The 21,465-nt window shown below is 43.0% G+C and overlaps 2 protein-coding genes across 5 annotated transcripts in view; both read left to right on the top strand.

Moving 5' to 3' along the window:
• The window catches only part of LOC105887505 (zinc finger protein 470), a 9,920-nt gene extending 1,929 nt beyond the window's left edge, over positions 1–7,991 (top strand). Inside the window, exons 3-6 of one of the 4 annotated variants that reach the window (XM_023516501.1) lie at positions 1,839–1,930; positions 2,209–2,335; positions 2,493–2,588; positions 5,587–7,991. In XM_023516501.1, coding sequence (XP_023372269.1) covers positions 1,871–1,930; positions 2,209–2,335; positions 2,493–2,588; positions 5,587–7,457 — 2,154 coding nt within the window. In that variant the 5' untranslated portion in view covers positions 1,839–1,870 and the 3' untranslated portion in view covers positions 7,458–7,991. Of the gene's footprint in view, positions 1–1,753; positions 1,931–2,208; positions 2,336–2,492; positions 2,589–5,586 lie in introns of those variants that run through there. The other 3 variants (XM_012808562.2, XM_023516502.1, XM_023516503.1) reach the window with 3 other exon arrangements.
• A 3,810-nt stretch (positions 7,992–11,801) lies between these two features.
• The window catches only part of ZNF71 (zinc finger protein 71), a 33,443-nt gene continuing 23,779 nt past the window's right edge, over positions 11,802–21,465 (top strand). The window contains exons 1-3 of the mRNA XM_012808568.2: positions 11,802–11,863; positions 12,545–12,612; positions 18,693–18,819. Of these exons, the coding sequence (XP_012664022.2) occupies positions 12,580–12,612; positions 18,693–18,819 (160 nt within the window). The 5' untranslated portion in view covers positions 11,802–11,863; positions 12,545–12,579. The remainder of the gene's footprint in view (positions 11,864–12,544; positions 12,613–18,692; positions 18,820–21,465) is intronic.

Here is a 21,465-nt window from a genome sequence, read left to right as displayed (position 1 = left end):
GGGGCTACTTGTTTGTTCCAGACAGTTTGGCTCCTTCTGAGCTAATTGTCCTTGCCTAGAAGCAAGGGAGGGAGCCAGTCTCCTGATACCTTGCCTAGGAGGGAACTAGGGAGTTTACATTAGCCTTTTCATTTCCAAATGAAGTTACCTTAACCTCTTCATTCCCAAATGGAGTTACATTAACCTTTTCTGCAGCCGTATATTCCCTTCCCATTCTCCTGCTGTCCCCTAGCTTGTCATGCATTCTTTCCAAAAATGAGGACTTTTTTAAAACGCTGTGGGAGGCGGGACAAATTGTTAAGTAGAGGGACGTCTGGTCACCTTAACTTACAGCTCTTCTTTCCGCAGAGACAGGAGGGGGACCTCAGCAGAGAAGGACAGGCTGGAGAGGAGGGCACCCATTGTTCAGTAGTTCTAGGGAGGTGTTTTGACACAACGTTTTCCCAGCCAAGTTTCTAGTATGTGTTGGGGGAAATCAGTGTGCGTTTGGGGATGGAGATAAATCCTGCCTCCTCGTCCATGCCCACCCCCCACCATGTTACTAACCCTGGTTAGTAAGTAAGGCTGCAGGTGTAGGACCCAATTGAGCTCGCAAGCCCCAGTGCTCCTCCCCTTCCCCTGCCGGGAGAAGAGGGCCTAGCTAGCCAAGGAACCCCCTTTAACTGCTTTTTGACATTGAAACTGAGGTTAAATAACTTCACGAGTTCATATCTCAAAACCTCCACTGAGTTTTTTATTTAACTTGATGACTGTCAGATTTTATGTAAAATAGGGATGATAGTATTATATACCTCAAAAGACTGTCATAAGATTAAATGAGCTTGTACATATAACACATTTGAGATAGTCCCTGTCACATACTAAGTGTTCAGTAAGTGTTCGTTATCACCATTATTGTAATAATCCTTTGAGAAGGCAATGGAATTAGAGTAAAAAAGCCAAAATTAATTTTTATACTTGATCTTCTTTTTGTTTAAAGAAACTTGGCTTGAGGCTTGGTGCCTGTGGGTCAAGGGCTAGGGCACAAGCCACATATACCAGAGCTGGTGGGTTTGAATCCAGCCCGGGCCCGCCAAACAACAATGACAACTACAACCAAAAAATAGCCTGGGCATTGTGGTGGGTGGCTGAGACAAGAGAATCTTTAAGCCCAAGAGTTTGAGGTTGCTGTAAACTGTGAAGCCATGGCCTTCTACCAAGGGCGACATAGTGAAACTCTGTCTCAAAAAAAAGAAACTTGGCTTGAAGGTGTTAAGGGACTTCTGAAAACTGTAGAAGAACCTGGGTCTCATGTGATTTTGGGTCTAGTTATCTGCAAGCTGTATGGAGTCTTTCTTTCTCTGGGGAAAATGCATTCTCCAAGGAATTAAGTCTCATAGACTGCACAACTCCTGGCCAGTTGCATAGGGGGCATAGTTTCTGTTGTTTTCTGGTGTCTGCTTGAGCAAATAACTTGGATGTCGGAGTCAGGCAGATACAGCTTAGTGACTGGGTTGTACTATATACAGACTTCCCTTCCTATAGCTTTCATGTCTAAAATAGTAACAATGTCCTCTACATTCTTTGAAGATTGGAGATTAAAAGAGAATATTAATATCTGTAACACACTTAGTACTTCTCTGTTTTTAGTAAATGGGCGACTGAGCGGGGGCTGGCAAGAGATACTGTGCTCAGCCTAAAAGCCCAGAGCACAGGGAAATCCGCATATTCTGCATGGCTCCCAGTGAATGCCTAGACTTTTGAGGGGTGGGAGTGGAGGTGAGAGAGGACAGAGGAAGCTAAAAGGAATGCTGTGATTATTAGTGGTATTTGGTCTCTCACTATTCCTTTTTCTGCAGCTCTGCCCTCTCAGAGCATATCTTTTCTCTAAATGAAGAGCCAGGAAGAGGTAGAGGTGACAGGAATTGAACTTCTTAAAGCCATGCTCCCGGTGAGTTAGTATTCCTTCACTTCCTACTAACATAGTCTTGCTTTTCAAGATTTGATAATGTATGTTTTCTTCTGAAAATTTTCTGCATAAGAGTCCTTCCTGGGGCCTGGTTCTGGTTTCCTCCCTTTCTGGTGAGTGAGGGAGACACAAGCAGCCCAGGATACTTCCTCTTCTCCCCACTCAGTGTGTATCTCTCATTCAAGAAATGGTCCAGTCTGAGCCCTGAGAACCACACTGTGACGTGAACACTGAGCAGGACTATATTTGTGTTGTTGTAGGATTCACTGACTTTCACAGATGTGGCCATAGACTTCTCCCAAGATGAATGGGAATGGCTCAGTCTTGCTCAGAGAAGTTTGTATAGGAAGGTGATGTTGGAAAACTATATGAATCTGGTTTCAGTGGGTAAGAGTGTCTTCTTCCTTCTACCTTCCCATGAGTCCTTTATGACTTTTATCAGCATTTTTCTAAAAACTTGTCTTCACTCAAGACCATTTGAACTGGGTTGTAACTCTGGTTTACACGCAGCTTAGCCAATTTTTATACCTTTTTTTATATGCAGGTCTTTGCATTTCTAAGCCGGATGTGATCTCTTTATTGGAACAAGAAAAAGAGCCCTGGATGGTGACAGAACAGATAACCAGAGGCCTGTGTGCAGGTGAATACAGAGTACAGAGAGGTGGAGGAGCTCTTTTTTGATGTTCTTTTCTCTGGTATTTGTTGTAAAGTACTTTTCAGGCTCCCTCCCAAATTGAAACTTGTTCTAACGTGAGTTTTTTAATGTTTCCCTGCTTTTGCACTGGTATAACATAGCCTCCCTTGCTTTAACTGATTTCTTATATGCTGTATATACCAGGGTCTATTTCTAAACTCTTGTGTCACTGGTGTTTACCTGTTTCTGCTCAAGCACCATACTGTGGCAGTTATCCCTGACTTTAAGCATTTCGGATTCTTTTTTTTTTTTTTGAGACAGAGCCTCAAGCTGTCCCCCTGGGTAGAGTGCTGTGGCATCACAGCTCACAGCAACCTCCAACTCCTGGGCTCAAGCGATTCTCCTGCCTCAGCCTCCCAAGTAGCTGGGACCACAGGTGCCCGGCACTTTTTTTTTTTTTTTTGGTTGCAGCCATCATTGTTGTTTGCCTGCCACCTTAGGTGTATGTGGCTAGAACCTTAGCCACTTGAGCCATAGGCGCTGAGCCAGCATTTCAGATTCTTTACAGAAACTTGTGTTTAGTTTTTGAACAGGTTTAAATATTTTCCTTTCTTTAAAAGGGGTGTAATTGTATTTATATATGTATATATTCATATATGTGTATATACACACACACACATACACACACACATGTATATGTATATCTTTCTGTGTTTCATTGGTTCGGTTTGGTTTGTGGAGACAGGGTCTCATTCTGTTGTCCCAGGGTGGAGAGGAGTGGTGTAGTCATAGCTCACTGTTAACTTCAAACTCCTGGGTTCAAGGGACCCTCTAATCTCAGCCTTGTGAGTAGCTAAGATTACCGGGGTGCACCACCACCCTGACTAATTTTTAAATTTTTTGTAGAAACCGGATCTATGTTGCCCAGGCTAGTCGTAAACTCCTGGCCACAAATAATCCTCCCACCTCAGCCTCCTAAAATACTGGGATTAAAGGTGTGAGCTATTGTTCCCATCCTGTTGTTTATTCTTACTTTGTTGTTTATTTTGCCTGTTTCCCTCTCTTTCCCCTTTACACCACCCCATCCCTTGAATTGGAAAGATTTCTAGTTCTATATATTGTTACCTGTATTTATGTATTTGCACATCTGCATTTCAAAATCCATCCACCTGAAATTCAGAACTTTATCTTTTGATAGCCATATGAAAGCTAAAGAAATTAGTTCATGAATATTACCTTCTTCCTATATGTCCATCATTTGTCCACTTACATTATACTCATTGGGATCTTTGGTTCAGTTTATGTTTTTTCAAAATTTATGTTTTCTTATTTCCCTATCTTGCTTCAAAGGTATTTTTCTGGTTTAGAAAGGTAGACAAGAGACTGTAGATATATATGTGAGGAAATGAGCCTCAAATGAGATGGTCACAGTTTATTTTGTGGCTTGTAGGGCTTTTTCCTGCTTTTAGTTCTTATAGTTACAAGCAAAGAATTGTTGGTAGGTCACTTGTAGCCCTAACTGTATTAATAAGTAAGAAATATTAAAATAAATGAATTTCCAATTCAAGATATTAGAAAAAAATGAATTTAAGTAAAACCAAAATAAGTTATGATAGTGATTTTATACTTCTAGAAATAAAAATACAAATAAATTAGAAAACAGTAGATTAACTGAAAATAAATCAAGTACTGTTTGTACTTTTTTACAAAACCAATTAAATACGTAAATTGTCAGGACAAATGACAGAAAACACACAGATAATGATAAGTAACCACAGATGCATAAGAACTTAAAAGAACCATATGAATCTATTTTTCCTCAACCCTCTGTAAATAATTTTAAAAAGTGGATGAAGTAGATGATATTCTAAGAGAATATGAAAATATAAATTACCATAACTGACAAGAGAGGAGACAGTTTTTTTAATATTTTTAATTTTTGAGACAGAGTCTCACTTGGTCACTGTCAGTAGAGTGCTATGGAGTTTTTAGCTCATAGTAGCCTGAAACTCATGGGCTCAAGAGATCCTCCTGCTTCAGTCTCCCAAGTAGCTGGGACTATAGGCACCTACTACAACACCCAGCTATTTTTTAGAGATGGGGTCTCACTCTAGCTCAGGCTGGTTTCAAACTCGTGAGCTCAGGCAGTCCACCCACCTCAGCCTTCCAGAGTGCTAGGATTACAGGTGTGAGCCACTGCGCCTGGCCTGACAATTTTTTTCAAATTTCAGAACATTTAATTTCAAATGTTTAGTGTATATGGATTACTTTTGTACTGCTTGAGACAAAGTTGTATTTCCATCACCCAGACGATGTGCATTGTACCTGCTAGGTATGATTTCAGTCTTCTCCTCAGAAAATTTAAATAGACCAGTTATCATAAAAGAAATATAAAAAGTTGTGTATTAATGGCCTTCCCCAAGAAAAAAAGCCACATACCCAAATAGATTTACAAATCAATTCTCTATAAAACCTGTGAGGAAGAATTATCACTGTTTTTTCTTAAATTATTCCAAGATAGACAATAAAAAGGAGAACTTAAATTTTTTTGTTTATGAACACAGCATAACATTTGATAATAAAATCTACCAAAATAGTATCAAATAAGAAAATTACAGACAAATCCCAATTATGAATATTGATATAAAATCTTAAAAGGTCATATTGAAATAATGTATTATAACCAGTAAAGGTTTATTCTAGGAATGCAAGGATGATTGTATCACCTATTGTTAATCTAAAAACTGATAAAAACTTGTTAAGCCAGGCACAGTGGTATGCCTGGGTAGACCCAGCTACTTGGAATGCTGAGCTGGGAGGATCACTTGAGCCCAGGAGTTTAAGCCCAACCTGGATAAAATAGCAAGACCCTGTCTCAAAAAAACAAAACAAAAACATGTACCTCTTAGAGCCCTCAGTAACTGATTCACATGGTTTTCATTTTTGAGGTTTCCATTCTTCTAGCATTTAATAAAGAAGACATTGGTTTCTTAATATCTTTCAGACTTGGAGTACATGTGGATGACCAAGGAATTATCTCCAAACCAGAATGTTTATAAAGAAAAATTTCCCCAGGCAATAATAATGGAAAGACATACAAGCTATGTCTTTGAATGTTCCACTTTAGGGAAAAACTGGAAATGTCAAGACCTGCTTGACAGGGAGCCAGTAAGACAGAGGACCCACTTTAGGCAAGAGACAATTACTTGTATAGATAACATCACTGAGAAAAGAGACCACTCTCACAAATCTGGGACAGTTTTTCATCTGAATACATTATCTCATATAAAACAGGTTTTTCCCATGGAAAAGAGAATATGCAATCATGATTCAGATAATAAAAGCTTAAAACCACATTCAATTGTAAAAAAACAGAAGCAAGTCTGTGGAGAAAAGAAACTTTTAAAATGTAATGACTGTAAAAAAATGTTCAACAAAATCTCAACCCTTACTCTTCATCAAAGAATTCATACTGGAGAGAAACCCTATGAATGTACTGAATGTGGAAAGGCCTTTAGCCAGAGTGCCCACCTTGCTCAACATCAGAGAATACACACAGGGGAAAAACCCTTTGAATGTACTGAATGTGGGAAGGCTTTCAGCCAGAATGCTCATCTTGTTCAACATCAGAGAGTTCATACTGGAGAAAAACCTTATCAGTGTAAGCAGTGTAATAAAGCCTTCAGCCAGCTTGCACACCTTGCTCAGCATCAGAGGGTTCACTCTGGAGAGAAGCCCTATGAGTGTATTGAGTGTGGGAAGGCTTTTAGTGATTGTTCATCCCTAGCTCATCATCGAAGGATTCACACTGGGAAGAGACCTTATGAATGTATTGACTGTGGGAAGGCATTCAGACAAAATGCCTCTCTTATACGTCATCGACGGTATTATCACACTGGAGAGAAACCCTTTGACTGTGTTGATTGTGGGAAGGCTTTCACTGATCACATAGGACTTATTCAGCATAAGCGAATTCATACAGGGGAGAGACCTTACAAATGTAATGTGTGTGGGAAAGCGTTTAGCCATGGCTCATCCCTGACAGTACATCAAAGAGTTCATACGGGAGAGAAACCTTATGAATGCGATACCTGCGAGAAAGCTTTTAGCCACCGTGGCTCACTCACTCTTCATCAAAGAATTCATACAGGAGAGAAACCCTATGGATGTAAAGAATGTGGGAAAGCTTTTCGGCAAAGTACGCACCTTAGTCATCACCAGCGGATTCATACTGGAGAGAAGCCTTATGAGTGTAAGGAATGCAGCAAAACCTTCAGCCAAAATGCACACCTTATGCAACATCAGAAAATACACACTGGAGAGAAGCCCTATGAGTGTAAGGAATGTGGTAAGGCCTTTAATCAGAGTGCACACCTTGTCCAACACCAGAGAGTTCACAGTGGTGAGAAGCCTTATGAATGTATTGAATGTGGAAAAGCCTTTAGTGATGGCTCATATCTTGTTCAGCATCAGAGACTCCATGCTGGCAAAACACCATATGAATGTCTTGAGTGTGGCAAGGCATTTAGGCAGAAAGCATCTCTGATTTGTCATCAAAGGTGTCATACCAGTGAGAAACCGTATGAATGTAGTGTTTGTGGAAAGGCCTTTAGCCATCATAAATCCCTCACTTTACATCAGAGAATTCATACAGGAGAGAAGCCTTATGAGTGTAAAGAGTGTAGCAAAGCTTTCAGCCAGGTTGCCCATCTTCTGCTACATAGGAGAATTCATACTGGAGAACGGCCCTATGAATGTAAAGAGTGTGGGAAAGCCTTCAGGCAGAGTGTACATCTTGCTCATCATCAGCGAATTCATACTGGTGGGGCATCCTCGATTGTTCTCTCCTCACTCCCATACCACCGAGTCCTATAGATTCAGTCTTTTAAATGCCTCTAGAATCCATCTACTTTTTCCCAGTGTAAGTCCCATCATCATTGTCTATCAAACAGCCATCTTAATTTGATTTCTGCAATTCTGTAACTATTGTCCCTCTTGCTTCTCTGAAGTACAGTTTTAACACTGTAACAGGCTCTTTTAAAAATAAAAATATATAATCATGCTACTCTCTCCATTTAAAACTGTCTCTGAAAAAGTATTATTCTGTTTCAAGAGTTTAGTGCAAAATCCCCAAGATACAGTTAGTGCTAAATAAATGCTTGCCAGTAAAGTAAAGGTTTCCCTATGGACTGACATTAAGCTGCAAGTAAATTGAACCAGTAAGTCAAACGTACAGATTTTACAGCAGACAGCAGACTCTGTAACAAACTCAGAATTGAAAGGTTTGTTATGCACAAGGCACAATGGTAGCTTATTTACCACTCCTGTAAGAAGAGAAGGACATGAGGCCTTCCTGAGGAGCAACTCTCACTTCATCTAGCACCAACAAGAGAGAATAAGCCAATTAAAATGAAATCATGTGTTAAACTGTAGGACTAACTAGGGAATAGTATTTAAAAACAAAATTAAGAAGCTAAAAACCTTGAATAGATAGGGCGATGCCTGTGGCTCAAAGGAGTAGGGCACCAGCCCCATATAGCAGAGGTGGTGGGTTCAAACCCAGCCCTGGCCAAAAACAAACAAAACAAACAAACAAAAAAAACCTTGAATATATTTAATAGTCAAAGTAAACTGAAAAGTATATTCCAATACTTCAACCTTTAAAAAAGCACCACAAACATTTCCTGTGGTATTTAAATTATTCTAGAGTATAAAATAAAATGCACTACAACCTCCTATCTTGTGCCATGACATTGATAAGACATATATAAAAACACAGAAATGTATACACTACGATTAACTTACAAACTCATTTTAAAATCAGTTTTAAAAAAATAGGAAGGCTAGGCATGTATTTGTATAAAAAGACTCAATCTGGCAAAGATATTTCTCCCTAAGTTAAATTTATAAGTGCCTTATTTAAACACTCAAATGTGGCTCGGCGCCTGTGGTTCAAGCGGCTAAGGCGCCAGCCACGTAAACCTGAGCTGGCAGGTTTGAGTCCAGCCCCCGCCCGCCAAACAACAATGAAGGCTGCAACCAAAAAATAGCCAGGGGTTGTGGCAGGTATCTGTAATCCCAGCTACTTGGGAGGCAGAGGCAGGAGAATCGCTTGAGCCCAAGAGTTGTAGGTTGCTGTAAGTTATGATGCCATAGCACGCTACCCAGGGCAACAGCTTGAAGCTTTGTCTCACAAAGAAAAAAAAAAACCTGAAATGTATTTTTTGTTGGGTTTTCTTTTTGGTTTTGAGACAGTCTTACTCTGCCCTGGGTAGAGTGCCATTTCCATTCCCCCTTTCCTGTTCTTCCAACCCTACTCAACTACAGCTCCTTTTTTTTATTTTTTATTTTTTTGAGACAGAGTCTCACTTTGTTGCCCTTGGTAGAGTGCGGTAGCGTCATAGCTCATGGCAACCTCAAACTCTTGGGCTCACTCGATTCTCATGCCTCAGCCTCCCAAGTAGTGGGGACTACAGGTGCCCGCCACAATGTTTTTAGCGACAAGGTCTCATTTGGCTCAGGCTGGTCTGGAACCTGTGAGCTCAGGCAATCCACCCGCCTCGGCCTCCCGGAGTGCAACTTCGGCTCCTTCTTTCCTCGGTTTTCATATCCCCTTTTCCTTCTTCCCCTCTCCATTCTCTTCTCTTCCTTCCTACTCCTCCCTCTCTCTGTCTCCCGTTTCCCTCCCTCTGTTTCCTCCCATCCCTTTGGCCTTCCTCCTGTATCTTCTCCCTTCTCCCTATCCTTTCTCCCTAGCCCTCCCCCCCGTCTCTTCTCTTTCCTTCGCAGTCATCCTTCCTCCCAGCTCTCTTCCTCCTCTTCTCTCTCTCTTCTCTCCTCCTCATCTCCCCTCCTTTTCCCTCTTTCTCCTCCTCATCCTTTCTTCTTCCCACTCCACCACACTCCTCTCCCTCAATCCATCCACTTACCGTCCCCATCCCTGGGTCAGGTCTCAGGAAGTTGGAGGAACGCGCTCGGGTCCGTCCGGCTCCACTCGGCTAGGAGAGCCTGAGGGGAAGTGGCGGCGCGCGGACTTCTGGGAAGCGTAGTCCGGGGCCTGCTGCGCAGGCGCACTGCAGTCGGGAGGGCCTAGCGGGCGCGGTCATTGTCCTGTTGGAGCAACGCTGGGTAAGTCCTGTTGAGGTGTGGGTTGGGATCCCTCTCACCGTCCTTTGGTGCCTGCGCCCGCACCCCGTAGTCCGGGGAGGGGGAGGACTGGGTCATAGGGTGTGCGGACCCGGGGGAAGGTGTGCAGACCCAGGTTCGGGTAGTGCGGCTACAGCTGACATGCAGCTGAGGGAGCGAGTTTAGGGCTCAGAGGAAGGAGGGGTGGAGTGCTGGGGACAGGAGCGGAGTCAGTAAGGAGGCGTGTCCGTGTGTGTGTGTGTCCGCTCCGTGCACCTGGATGTCTAACTGGGGCTCCTGTGGCCTTTCTTCGCCTGTGTTGTGCACTTGTCTGTGGGGCGTGTCCCCCTGGGTCTCTGCCTGCCTTGGGAGGGGATGCCCGGGTGACTCTGTCCTTCCATGTTGTGCGTATGTCTGCCGTGATCCGTGTAGGTGGGTGTATTCCGTGCCTAGTCTTTGTTTCCCTGTCCCTGGGTATGAGTGTGGGACTGTGACTATCCTCGGTGTGTGTCAGGCAGCCTGTGTCTCTGTTTCTTGGTGTCTGTGTGTGACTCTGTTGGGATGGGATGAACCCCTTCCACAGACCACGTTCACCTGGACAAGTGGGCCTAGCAGAGCCTCTGTGCCCTGGCACCACGCCTCTCCTGCTCAACATGGCCACAGAAAGCTCTGGAGAGGTGGTGTCCTGGGGGACAGGAAGTGTGTGTGAGTGACCAGTGTGGAACTTCCAGATATTGCTAACATTTGCCCTGGGAAGCTGCCGCAAAGTTTTAAGCCAGATGCTTTTACTGAGCACCAGTAACATGGGCCAGGAATGTCTTAGGAGCCACAGACTGACACTTAGTGATCCTTTCCTTCCATAGTGGGGCTTCTTGGCCTCCACACTAGTGACACTTTGGGCTGATCATTCTTTGTGCATTGTAGGATATTTAGCAGCATCCTGAGTCTCTACCCACAAAATGTCCATACCACCACCACCCCCCAATTGTGACAACTGCAAGTGTCTCCCTGGGGCACAGAATTGCCTCTGGATGAGAACCACTGTTCTGAAGGCTCCAACTTTCCCTCATATGTCTCTCTCTATGAATAACATCACTTGGCATTTTGCTTGTGGAGGTTGGGGACATTTGGCCTCAGAAAGATCCTTCTTTGTCTTAGTGATTTTTATATTTAAGAGGTGTGGGCTCGGCGCCTGTAGCTCAAGCGGCTAAGGCACCAGCCACATACACCTAAGGTGGCTGGTTCGAATCCAGCCCGGGCCCGCCAAACAACAATGATGGCTGCAACCAAAAAATAGCCAGGCGTTGTGGCGGGCGCCTGTGGTCCCAGCTACTTGGAAGGATGAGGCAGGAGACTCGCTTGAGCCCAGGAGTTAGAGGTTGCTGTGAGCTGTGATGCCACAGCACTCTACCCAGGGGAACAGCTTGAGGGTCTGTCTCAAAAAAAAAAAAGAGGTGTGAGAATCATCTGGAAACTTGTTTGCAATACTGATTCCTAGGCCCCACCAGGGTGGTTTACTCAGGATATGGAGGGGGACCAGGAAACTGTATTCTGAGTAATAATATTTTAATACACATCTCCAGTGATTCTGGTATTTTGAGGATTGGTGAGGTAGCTAAAAGGCTTTTGTGTAGGAGAGGGCTAGGATTTTCCTTGGTGATCCCGAAGCGCTGGAGACTCATGGAGACACATTTCAGTCTATAGCAGAAGGAAAACTTGCTCCTACTCAAAAGTGTTTGTGGCCTAGATAGTGCACTCCCTGCCATGGAAGGTATGCAATCTAGGAAGGTCCCCATGGAGCCAAAACTGAGCTGGCATGTCTCAAACGCCAAAACTTTGCTTTAATCTTTGCCACCTGTCCTATTTTGTATTTTGCCTTTTCTTTAACTTGGCTTACCAAGTTTTTAAAAATTTAAATCAACTTAGTTTAAAAGGGAGCTCTGTGTGACTACTGTAGATAAAAGCTGAGCATTGTTGTACAAAGAGAAACATTAAAACAAATGAAAGTAAAGCCAAGGAGTTCTAATGAAATAAGAACTACTGGTTGCTTTAAGTTGGCCTAAGCTTTTTTCTTTTGTTTGGGGAGTAGGGGTGCTACATGCTAGTGGCTGCGGAGACATTCTGAGCTGGCAGATCTGGAAGAGAATCAAAACCAGGTGATTCCTCCTCTGAGAGTCCTGGGTGGGGGGTGTCCTGCTCTTCAGGACAAGCTAGGCTGGCATCAGTGGTAATGACAGCAGCAATGCTCCTGCTGTGCACCAGGCCAACTCCAGGGCCTTTAGTTTATCTGTTAGCCGAACCTCACAATAACCCCATGAGGTCTGTGGTTAGTGTGAGGGGTTGGTAAAAAGTCTGGGGCACCTGGGAAGCCTTGACCCAGCACTCAGACCCAAGGAGAGCACCTAGTGGGGCTGCTGGGAGAGGCAGGAGGTCCCATGGCCTCCAGCAGCCTGGGGGAGTGTGAGCTGTGGGTTTATGCATCTGGGAGGCAGTCTCATGGCAGTCTATACTCTGGTAGTCTAGTGGTAACCTTCTACCCCACTTTGTCATCTTGGGCAAGTGGTTTCCTCATCTGTGAATTGGGGTAGGTAGAAGTAGTGCCCTCTTTCTAGGGTGGTTGGAGAATCAGGTGAGATATGTTTATCAAGTGCCTTATATACAGTAAGCCCCATAAATGCTCACTGTTGATCTATGTGTGTATGACTGTCTTTGTCTCTCTCTTTTTCTCTCTCTTTCTCTCTTCCCCTGTCTCTCAGTGTATGTCTGTCTGTTCCATCTGCATTTGTGAGGTGGACCTTGGCTGGGTCTCTCTTACCTCCTTCTCTCCCCACCAACAGCCTTACTGGCCTTCCAGACCCATCCTCCCAGAGGGATGGCTGCTCAGCTGATGACTGAGGAGGTGCTGGTGAGTTGTGTCACTCTCTCTCTCCTTTCTGAAGGCTTGTACCCAGGGGGCCAGGCTCCTGCTTTTGGGTGAGCCTCTACACTAAGGTGACCAGATTTTAACATTGGTAAAGCAGGATACCATTGGGGGGTGGGGTTCTTAATTAAAAATTTGGTCTATATGAAGCAACAAAAATTTTCATAAAATGCAAAAATAGTATTGTAATATATATATTTTTAATTTCAACATAAGTACAATTTACAAACATAATACATTAAAAACAATTATGTATAGGATGGAGCCTGTGGCTCAAAGGAGTAGGGCACAGGTCCACCTGGGGGACCTTGCCGCAGGAGGGGAATAGGGAGTTTACAATAGCCTTTTCATTTCCAAATGAAGTTACATTAACCTCTTCATTCCAAATGGAGTTACATTAACCTTTTCAGCAGCTGAAAACTGTATATTCCCTTCCTGTTGTCCCACCGCCATTCCCTAGCTTGTTGTGCATTCTTTCCAAAAATCGGGACTTTTTAAAAACGCTGTGGGACATGGGACAAATTGTTAAAAATCGGGACTGTCCCGCCAAAAGTGGGACGTCTGGTCACCTTACTCTACACCCAATTCCCTTCCAGCCCTGGCTCTGAGTCCTGGGGGCTGTGTCCACCCTGAGGAGGAAGTCAGTGCCCATGCTCCTGTTGGCCCTCTGTCTCAGCCCCTTGTCTGTCCCTGACGCTGGCTGAGATAAGCTCTGGGGGACAGAGGAGCTCTAAAATGGCCAGGCCTGCCCTCAGGGCTCCTAGGAGACACAGGTGGGCACCCATAAAGTGATGATTTAAACTTGACCCTGAGTGAAAAGGACTCAGCAGGATGTATTGGATGTGTGGCCTATAGAGTGTGTCACTGCACATTCATTTGCAGTGACAGTATGCAAACATGTGGGAACACACCCCTATTTAAGACAGTGGTTACCTCCAGAGAGGAGGAAGAGGATACTTTTGGGTAGGGGCATGTGACATCTTTAGTTCTAGCCATGATGTTTTTTATCTTTATCTGGATGGTGAATTCATGGCCATGTGTTGTATTTTTCTCTAAATTTCCTTTTATGCCAGAAATATTTCATAATAAAATGTTATGTATTATATATGCTCATTGTAGAAAATTGGCAAAATCTAGCAAACTGTAGGTGAGATAATATAATTCACTGATAGGCTCTCTACCCATAAATCACAAATGTAGATATTTGTGTATTCATTTATTATCTTCTTTCTCTGATGATCATTTTTAAAAGTTGACCAAATATTGACTTTAATTTAATTTTGAGGGTTTTCTCCATCTAACTTTATGCAATGGGGATTTCCAATTGCCATTGAAAGCTTTACAAACATCACTTGTTTTGGCTGCATAACCAATATACCTGCATTGGTGAATTTAACCTTTTGGCCCTTTTTTAAAGAAAATTTACATTTTGGTGTCATAAATCTACAGTCTCCAACCTCAGGGCTGCAGACCAGTAGCAGTTGGTGGTCTATTAGGAACCACGCTGCACAGTAAGAGGTAAGTGGTGGGTGAGTGAGCAAAGCAGCTTTATCTGTATGTATAGCCACTCCCCATCACTGGTATCACTCTACCTCCTGTTAGATCAGTGGTGACATTAGATTGACATAGGAGCAAGGACCCTACTATAAACAGTTGTATACTACTTATACAAATCTAATGCCTGATGGTCTGAAGTGGAGCTGAGGTGGTAATGCTGGTGCTGGGGAGCAGCTGCAAATATAGATTATCATTAGCAGCAAGGTTTGACTGCACAGAGACCATAATAAATCAATTGCTTGTAGACGCATAACAAAGCTACCCTTCTACCCCATGGGTAGATAAATTGTCTTCCATGAAACTGGTCCCTGGTACCAAAAATGTTTGGGAACCACTGCTGTAAGTACTATGTCCAAAAAGTAAAAGAAAATTCCCAATTCCTAGAAGGCAATGATCATTATAAAATCTTAGAAAATCCAGAAAAATGTAGCTAAGAGAATCAAATTAACCCATGATCTTACTCCAGAAGATAACCACTCTGAATCTGTGTCTTTTCCTCCTTGGATATTCGTATTGTTTTGTGAAAATAACCAGCATCATGGCTGAGCAATTTTCATATTTTGCTTTTTCATAAAAGATTTCTTCCTGAGCATTTCTCAGCACCATTAAAAACTCCTCTGTAGGGTGGCTCAGCGAGTAGGGTGCCAGCCCCATATCCCAGGCGTGGCGGGTTTGAACCCGGCCCGGACCAAACTGCAACAAAAAAATACCTGGGTGTTGTGGCGGGTGCCTGTAGTTCCAGCTATTCTGGAGGCTGAGGCAAGAGAATCGCCTAAGCCCAAGAGCTGGAGTTTGCTGTGAGCTGTGACGCCATGGCCCTCTACCGTGGGTGACGACGTATAAGACTCTGTCTCTAAAAAAAGACAAAAAACAAACTCCTCCATAACTTCCGTTTTAATAACTGCATAAAAGTTTTATCTAGTAGCCATACCCTCGCTTACTTAGTGGTTTCTTTCTTTGTTTATGGGACATGTTTTGGTATTCATGGTTATAAAGAGTATCACAGGAGAGCAGGTTGGGCATATATGTTTCCCTGTGTTGTACGTGATTTCTTTAGGAGTGATTTCTTGAAGAGAAATATTAGTTTGGATATTTTTGAGGACTTTCATAAGTCTTTTTGTGTTAATTTCAGATTTATATAAGAGTATATACAATTAGGTACATAGTTTGTAAGATTACATAGTTTTATGTAAGGTAAAGTCCAAGGAGTAGTTGTGTCCTTCACCCAGGAAATGTGCCATGTACCCCTACATCATTAGGTAAGAACTTACTGAGACTTTCATAAGTCTTCGTGTTACTTTCCAAATCAGTTGTGGTAATATATATTCCTACCAGCGTGTTGGGAAGGGTCTCTGCTGGTTTATACTGGCTGTGGTCAATTATTAATTTGGTACATTAGATATAAATGAGAAATGTATAAACCTTGGGTGTGATATGTGACAAATGATGTCATGAGATCTCTTTCTGAGTAACATTATTCATATAATTGGTGAATTGCAATTTTTAGAGAATGATTATTAGCCATTTCTACCAGCAGGTAAATTATCTATCATGCACTTTCTCAGTCTATTGGAATCTTAGTATTAGAGATTTTACAGAACTAAGTGTGTGTGTGTAAACATAGCAAATATTATTCCTGGGTTTGGTTTTTGTTTCCTTCTTATTTAGTTTAGTTAATTTTTCAGTACAATAGCATTTCATATTTTTAATTTTTTTCCTGCATCCTTTCTTTCCACAGGTAAGCATTTCATATTTTTAAAATCAAATCTGTTGGTCTCTTTAGTGGAAGTAGCCCCTTTCATCTTTAAACTATGAAAGAGTTTCCTTGGTCCACGGGTCAAATAGCACCTCTGTCTTCTTCCTTGTTACCATTTATCATTTGAATACTAACAGGTAACTTTTGAATCTCCCTGGAATTTATTTTGCTATATAAATGTTTCGGTTGAGTTATTTTGGAGTTTTGGTTTATCACATCTTTATTTCTTTGACACCTTTTAAGATACACTTCATGTCCACAAACAATGGACAATTCACTATACAATTCACTAACTTTTGATATATTTGCAGAGTTGTATAACCATCACTATTGTTGATTCCAGAACATTTTCATCATTGCAGAAGGAGTCATATACCCTCAAGCATCTACTCCCTTCCCCCCCCATCATTCCCCAGTTCCTGGCAACCACTAATCTGTCTCTATGGGTTTGCCTATTCTGGACACTTTTTATTAGTGGAGTCATGTTCCATGTGATCCTTATGGACTGTCTTCTATACTCAGCATATATGATGTTTATATCCATGGGATACTATGTATTGAACTTCATTCCTTTTCATGACAGAATAATATTCTCTGTATGGCTGCTCCACATTGCATTTACCCATTTATTAGTTGGTGGATGTTTGGGTTGTTTCCACTTTTTGGCTATTATGAATAATGATAGTGTGAATATTCGTGTGTATGTCTTACTCTGATTTAATGATCATCTTGATAGTAACAATAGCAGTATATTGGACCCAGTTCAGTGTTGTTACAAACCTCTGTATTAAATACTGACATGTAGGCTTGGTGCCTGTGGCTCAAGCGGCTAAGGTGCGAGCCACGTACACCTGAGCTGGTGGGTTCGAATCCAGCCTGGGCCTGCCAAACACATTGATGGCTGCAAACAAAAAAACAGTAACCGAAACCGGTTGCTGCGGCAGGCGCCTATAGTCCCAGCTACTTGGAAGGCGGAGACAGGAGAATTGCTTGAGCCCAGGAGTTGGGCTGTGATGCCACGGCATTCTACTGAGGGCGACAGCTTGAGGCTCTGTCTCAAAAAATAATTAAAAGAAAACCTGACAGGTAATTATTATAGTAATAATTGTAATAACTGAGCTCTATCAGGCATTTGTATGCACTAGCTGTTTTAATCTTTATCGCAAACCTAGTAAGTAGCAACTCTCATTATGTCCATTTAACAGATGAGGAAACTGAGGCTCCAATAAGGGTAGCTAGGAACCAGGAAACAGTTCATGCTCATGCCCATGTCCGTGGCTAGATATTCTGGTGTTTAAAGAGAAACTAGAAGTTCATTTTTCTTGATTAACTATGCAGATTTTTTTCCATGTGGTTAATGATTAAAAACAATTTTGAAAGCCTCAGGGGATGAAATAGAAAATGCATGCAAGTGGGTTCAGGCCCAGGGATGTCTCCTATGAGGGTCACACTCAGAGCACCGTTCTTTCCTTGCATCCTGGGAGTTGTCCCATTGAGCCTGTCCAGAGCCACACAGATGATGTGAGCACCCAGCGCATGGGAAGGCTAGGCACAGGCATTCATCACACTATGGATGAGGTCAACGATCAAGTGTTTTCTCTGGAAATAGCTTCAGGATCACCTGTGATCTGGGACACTGCAGTATTATTCAACTGTCTTGTTTTTAGGTGGAAGACACACCACCCTCCCAGGAGCTAGTTTGGACAAAACCACTCCTGGGCTGTAATTTCCATTGGGTCAGTATTACATGTGAGTTAGGGCACCAGAGGTGGGGGCAGAGAGCTGGACTGGGTTTAAGACACTGCCGCTCCTTCTGTGTGACTTCACGTGCCTCAATTTCCCCCCATGAGGGGGAGGAGCTTGTAAGAGCACCTGGCTGGTAGGGTTGAGTATTGAGATGATACATATAAAGGATTTGGAGTGATGCCTGGCATGTAGCACATACTTAGTGATCATTAGTCATTTATTTTTGTCATTGTTTATAAGTCTGAGTTGAGGGGAGAAACCCTGTGCCAGAACTGTGTCTGCCGTGTCCACAGCTGCATTCCTAGTGCCTGGTACATAGTAGACTCTCCATTAATGGTTGTGTAAATATTGGTAGAGTGAATGAGTGAGGGGTGAAGTGTCACTCTTGATCTGAGCTCTCTCCCCTACCTAGGATCTTCCTCAGACCCCACAGCCCGTGCTCTCTGTCACCTCTCCAAAGTCTTCCTGAATGCCCCTAAAGCTGGCATTACTCAGGTGCCTCTAGAGCTTTGTTCATGCCTTCATGATCGTGTTTCCCAAATTTCACACGTGTTTCCATCTGCCTCTCCCATGAGGAACTAGTTCTTGAACCTTTGTGTCTGTATCCTGGAACCTGACTTGATGTATGGTGCTTAGTAGGACTTAGGTTAGCTATCCTGGATGCTGTATATTGTTCTGCCTAGCTGTGCTTCTACTGCGTGCATCAAGCCACCGGGTCAGGGCCATTCTGCCTTTGCTTTTTTTTCCATCTCAGTCTCAAAGCTGTGACTTTGTGTTCTAGACCATTTTATATTTGATTTATTTTTCTGTCGTAGAACCCCCCCCCCCACCAAGTATAACTAGACACTGGGAAAATGGAGTGGTCCCTTCAGAACCCTGCACCTGGTTGAAATAACTGCAGGGCATCCTGTCTGGTTCACCTAAATTCTCTTAGCCTTTCTGGCCATTTCTCCAGGCCTCTGTAAAGAGGGCCCAGCGATGAGCAGATGTGGGTTTCCTCTTACAGGAGACAGTGACGTTCAGGGACGTGACTGTGGACTTCACCCAGGAGGAGTGGCAGCAGCTGCAGCCTGCCCAGAAGGATCTGTACAGGGATGTGATGCTGGAGAACTACAGGACCCTGGTCTCACTGGGTAAGGGGCAGCTTCCCTGAGTCACTCTTTAGCCTACAACTTGAAGACCACAAGGAAATAAGAAAAGAATTGACGGGTTTGACTACTTAGAAAGTTCCTAAAATTGCTCTACTTCAAGCTAAAAATAAAGTTGATAGATGATAACATGAAGAATAACACTTCTCACATGTATAACAAAGGGTCATAATTATGTAACAAGCTACTAGGAATAAACAAGAAAAAGACTAAATGAGTCATAGAAAAATGGGCCAAATTTATGAGTTGTAAATTCATAAATGTAGAAATATACAAGGTTATGAAAGATTTTTTTAGCCTTGCTAAAGAAAACTACAAATTGAGCTATCAGTTTTTGTCTATGAGGGGAAGATAAAATGGGAATGATAGCCAATATTATGAGGGTATAGAGAAAAGACTCTCCCATTTTAGGAGTATAAAGTTGGGGCAACTCTTTTAGAGGACAGTTTAGCATTATCCAACAAATTTTGAATCATTCCAATTTTAGGGATTCATCCTTTAGAAATTCTTCCATAAGTGTTAAATTCTTCCAAAGTTTTACATTGAAAGAAAAATAAAGGAAAACTACTTATAAGCCCAGCCATACAAGACTTTAAACATATTAGGATCCATCAGTATGATAGAAACCATGCAGCTTTTCAAAGCTGAGGACTCTTTGTAGGCACTGCCATGGACAGATGTTCCATGAGTAAGGTGGCAACGCTCACTTTCAGAACTAGAGTATGGTCTCCTTTCTTTAATAGCTTTTTTGGAGGCATAATTGACTTACAATCCCTACATGCATTTAAAGTGAACAATTTGATGCATTTTGATATATGTGCCTATCCAGGAAACTGTTGCCATGATGATAATGAATATGCCCATCATATCTAAGTTCTCAGACCCCTCCTTCCCCTCGGTCTCTCCGCCCCCTCCCAGCCCCAGGCAATCACTGACTGGTGTGCTTTATGTCATTGTGGGTGAGTTTGCATGTTCCTTTTTTTTTTTTGAGATAGTCTCACTATGTCACCCACGGTAGAGTGTCATGGCATCACAACTCACAGCAACCTCAAACTCTTGGGCTTAAGCACTTCTCTTGCTTCAGCCTCCCAAGTAGCTGGGACTACAGGCACCTGCCACAATGCCCAGCTATTTTTTGGTTGCAGTTGCCATTGTTGTTTAGCAAGCCCAAGCCAGGCTTGAACCCACCAGCTTCAGTATATGTGGCTGGTGCCCTACTCACTGAGCTATGGGCACCAAGCCAGTTTGCATGTTCTTGACTTTTTTTTTTTGAGACAGAGTCTCTGTGCTATGACGTCATAGCTCACAGCAACCTCAAACTCTTGTGCTCAGGCCATCTTCTTGCCTTAGTCTCTCCTGTGTAGCTGGGATTATAGGTGTCCATGTCCACTACAATGCCCGGTTATTTTTTCTATATTTTAGTAGAGGCAAGGTCTTACTCTTGCTCAGGCTGGTCTCAAACTCCTGAGCTCAAGTTATCCACCCAGTTTGGTCTCCCAGAGTGCTAAGATTACAGGTGTGAGCCACCGCACCCGGGCATCATAGCTCACAGCAACCTCAAACTCTTGGGCTTAAGTGATTCTCTTTCCTTAGCCTCCCACGTAGCTGGGACTACAGGTGCTCACCACAATGCCCGGCTATTTTTTGTTGTTGTTGTAGTTGTCATTGTTGTTTGGCAGGCCTGGGCTGGATCTGAACCTGCCACCTCTGATGTATATGACTGGCGCCCTAGCCACTGAGCTGTAGGTGCTGAGCCTCACCTGTGTTCTTGAATTTTGTATATGTAGAATCATACATGTATGCACTCTTGTTCGTGGTCCAACTGTTTTAGTTTGACATGGCATTGTTGAGATTCACTCATGTTGTTGCACGTGTCATAGCTCAGTTCCTCTTATTGCTGTGTATCATTCCAGTTTGCCTACCCATTCTCTCTTCAATGAACATCTGGGTTGTTCCCAGTTTGGGGCTATTACAAATAAAGCTGCTATAATCATTTGTGCACATGTTAGTGGAGACATATACTCCCCCTCTCCTGAGTAACACCTGGGAGTGGAAAGTCTAGATCATATGATGTATTTTTAACTTTTCTTAAAAGCTGCTGAACTGTTTGCCAGAGTGGCCATACCAGTTCACATTTCCACCTCAGGGCATGAGAGTTCCAGCTTCTCCCTATTTTTTTTTTTTTTAGAGATAGAGTCTCATTTTGTCGCCCTTGGTAGAGTGCTGCCATGGCATCATAGCTCACAGCAACCTCCAGCTCTTGGGCTTAGGTAATTCTCTTGCCTCAGCCTCCCGAGTAGCTGAGACTACAGGCACCCGCCACAATGCTGGGCTATTTTTTTGTTGTAGTTTGGCCAGGGTCAGGCTCAAACCCTCCACCCTCAGTATATGGGGCCGGCACCCTACTCACTGAGCCACAGGTGTGGCCCGCTTCTCCCTATTCTTAATTCTAGCCTTCTTCACAGGCATGAAGTCTCATCACACTGTGGTTTTTGTCTGATCTTGTTGGTCTTCCATGTGGGTATCTATATATTGTTTTTTTGTTTTTTTTTTTGAGATGGAGCCTCAAGCTATCCCCCTGGGTAGAGTGCCATGGCATCATGCTCACAGCAACCTCCAACTCCTGGGCTC

Source organism: Otolemur garnettii, unplaced genomic scaffold, assembly GCF_000181295.1.
Source record: "Otolemur garnettii isolate 467f Iridium unplaced genomic scaffold, OtoGar3 scaffold00091, whole genome shotgun sequence".
Lineage (NCBI taxonomy): Eukaryota > Metazoa > Chordata > Mammalia > Primates > Galagidae > Otolemur > Otolemur garnettii.
Note: the sequence above shows the minus strand (reverse complement) of the source record. Positions and strands in the feature narration are given on the sequence as shown.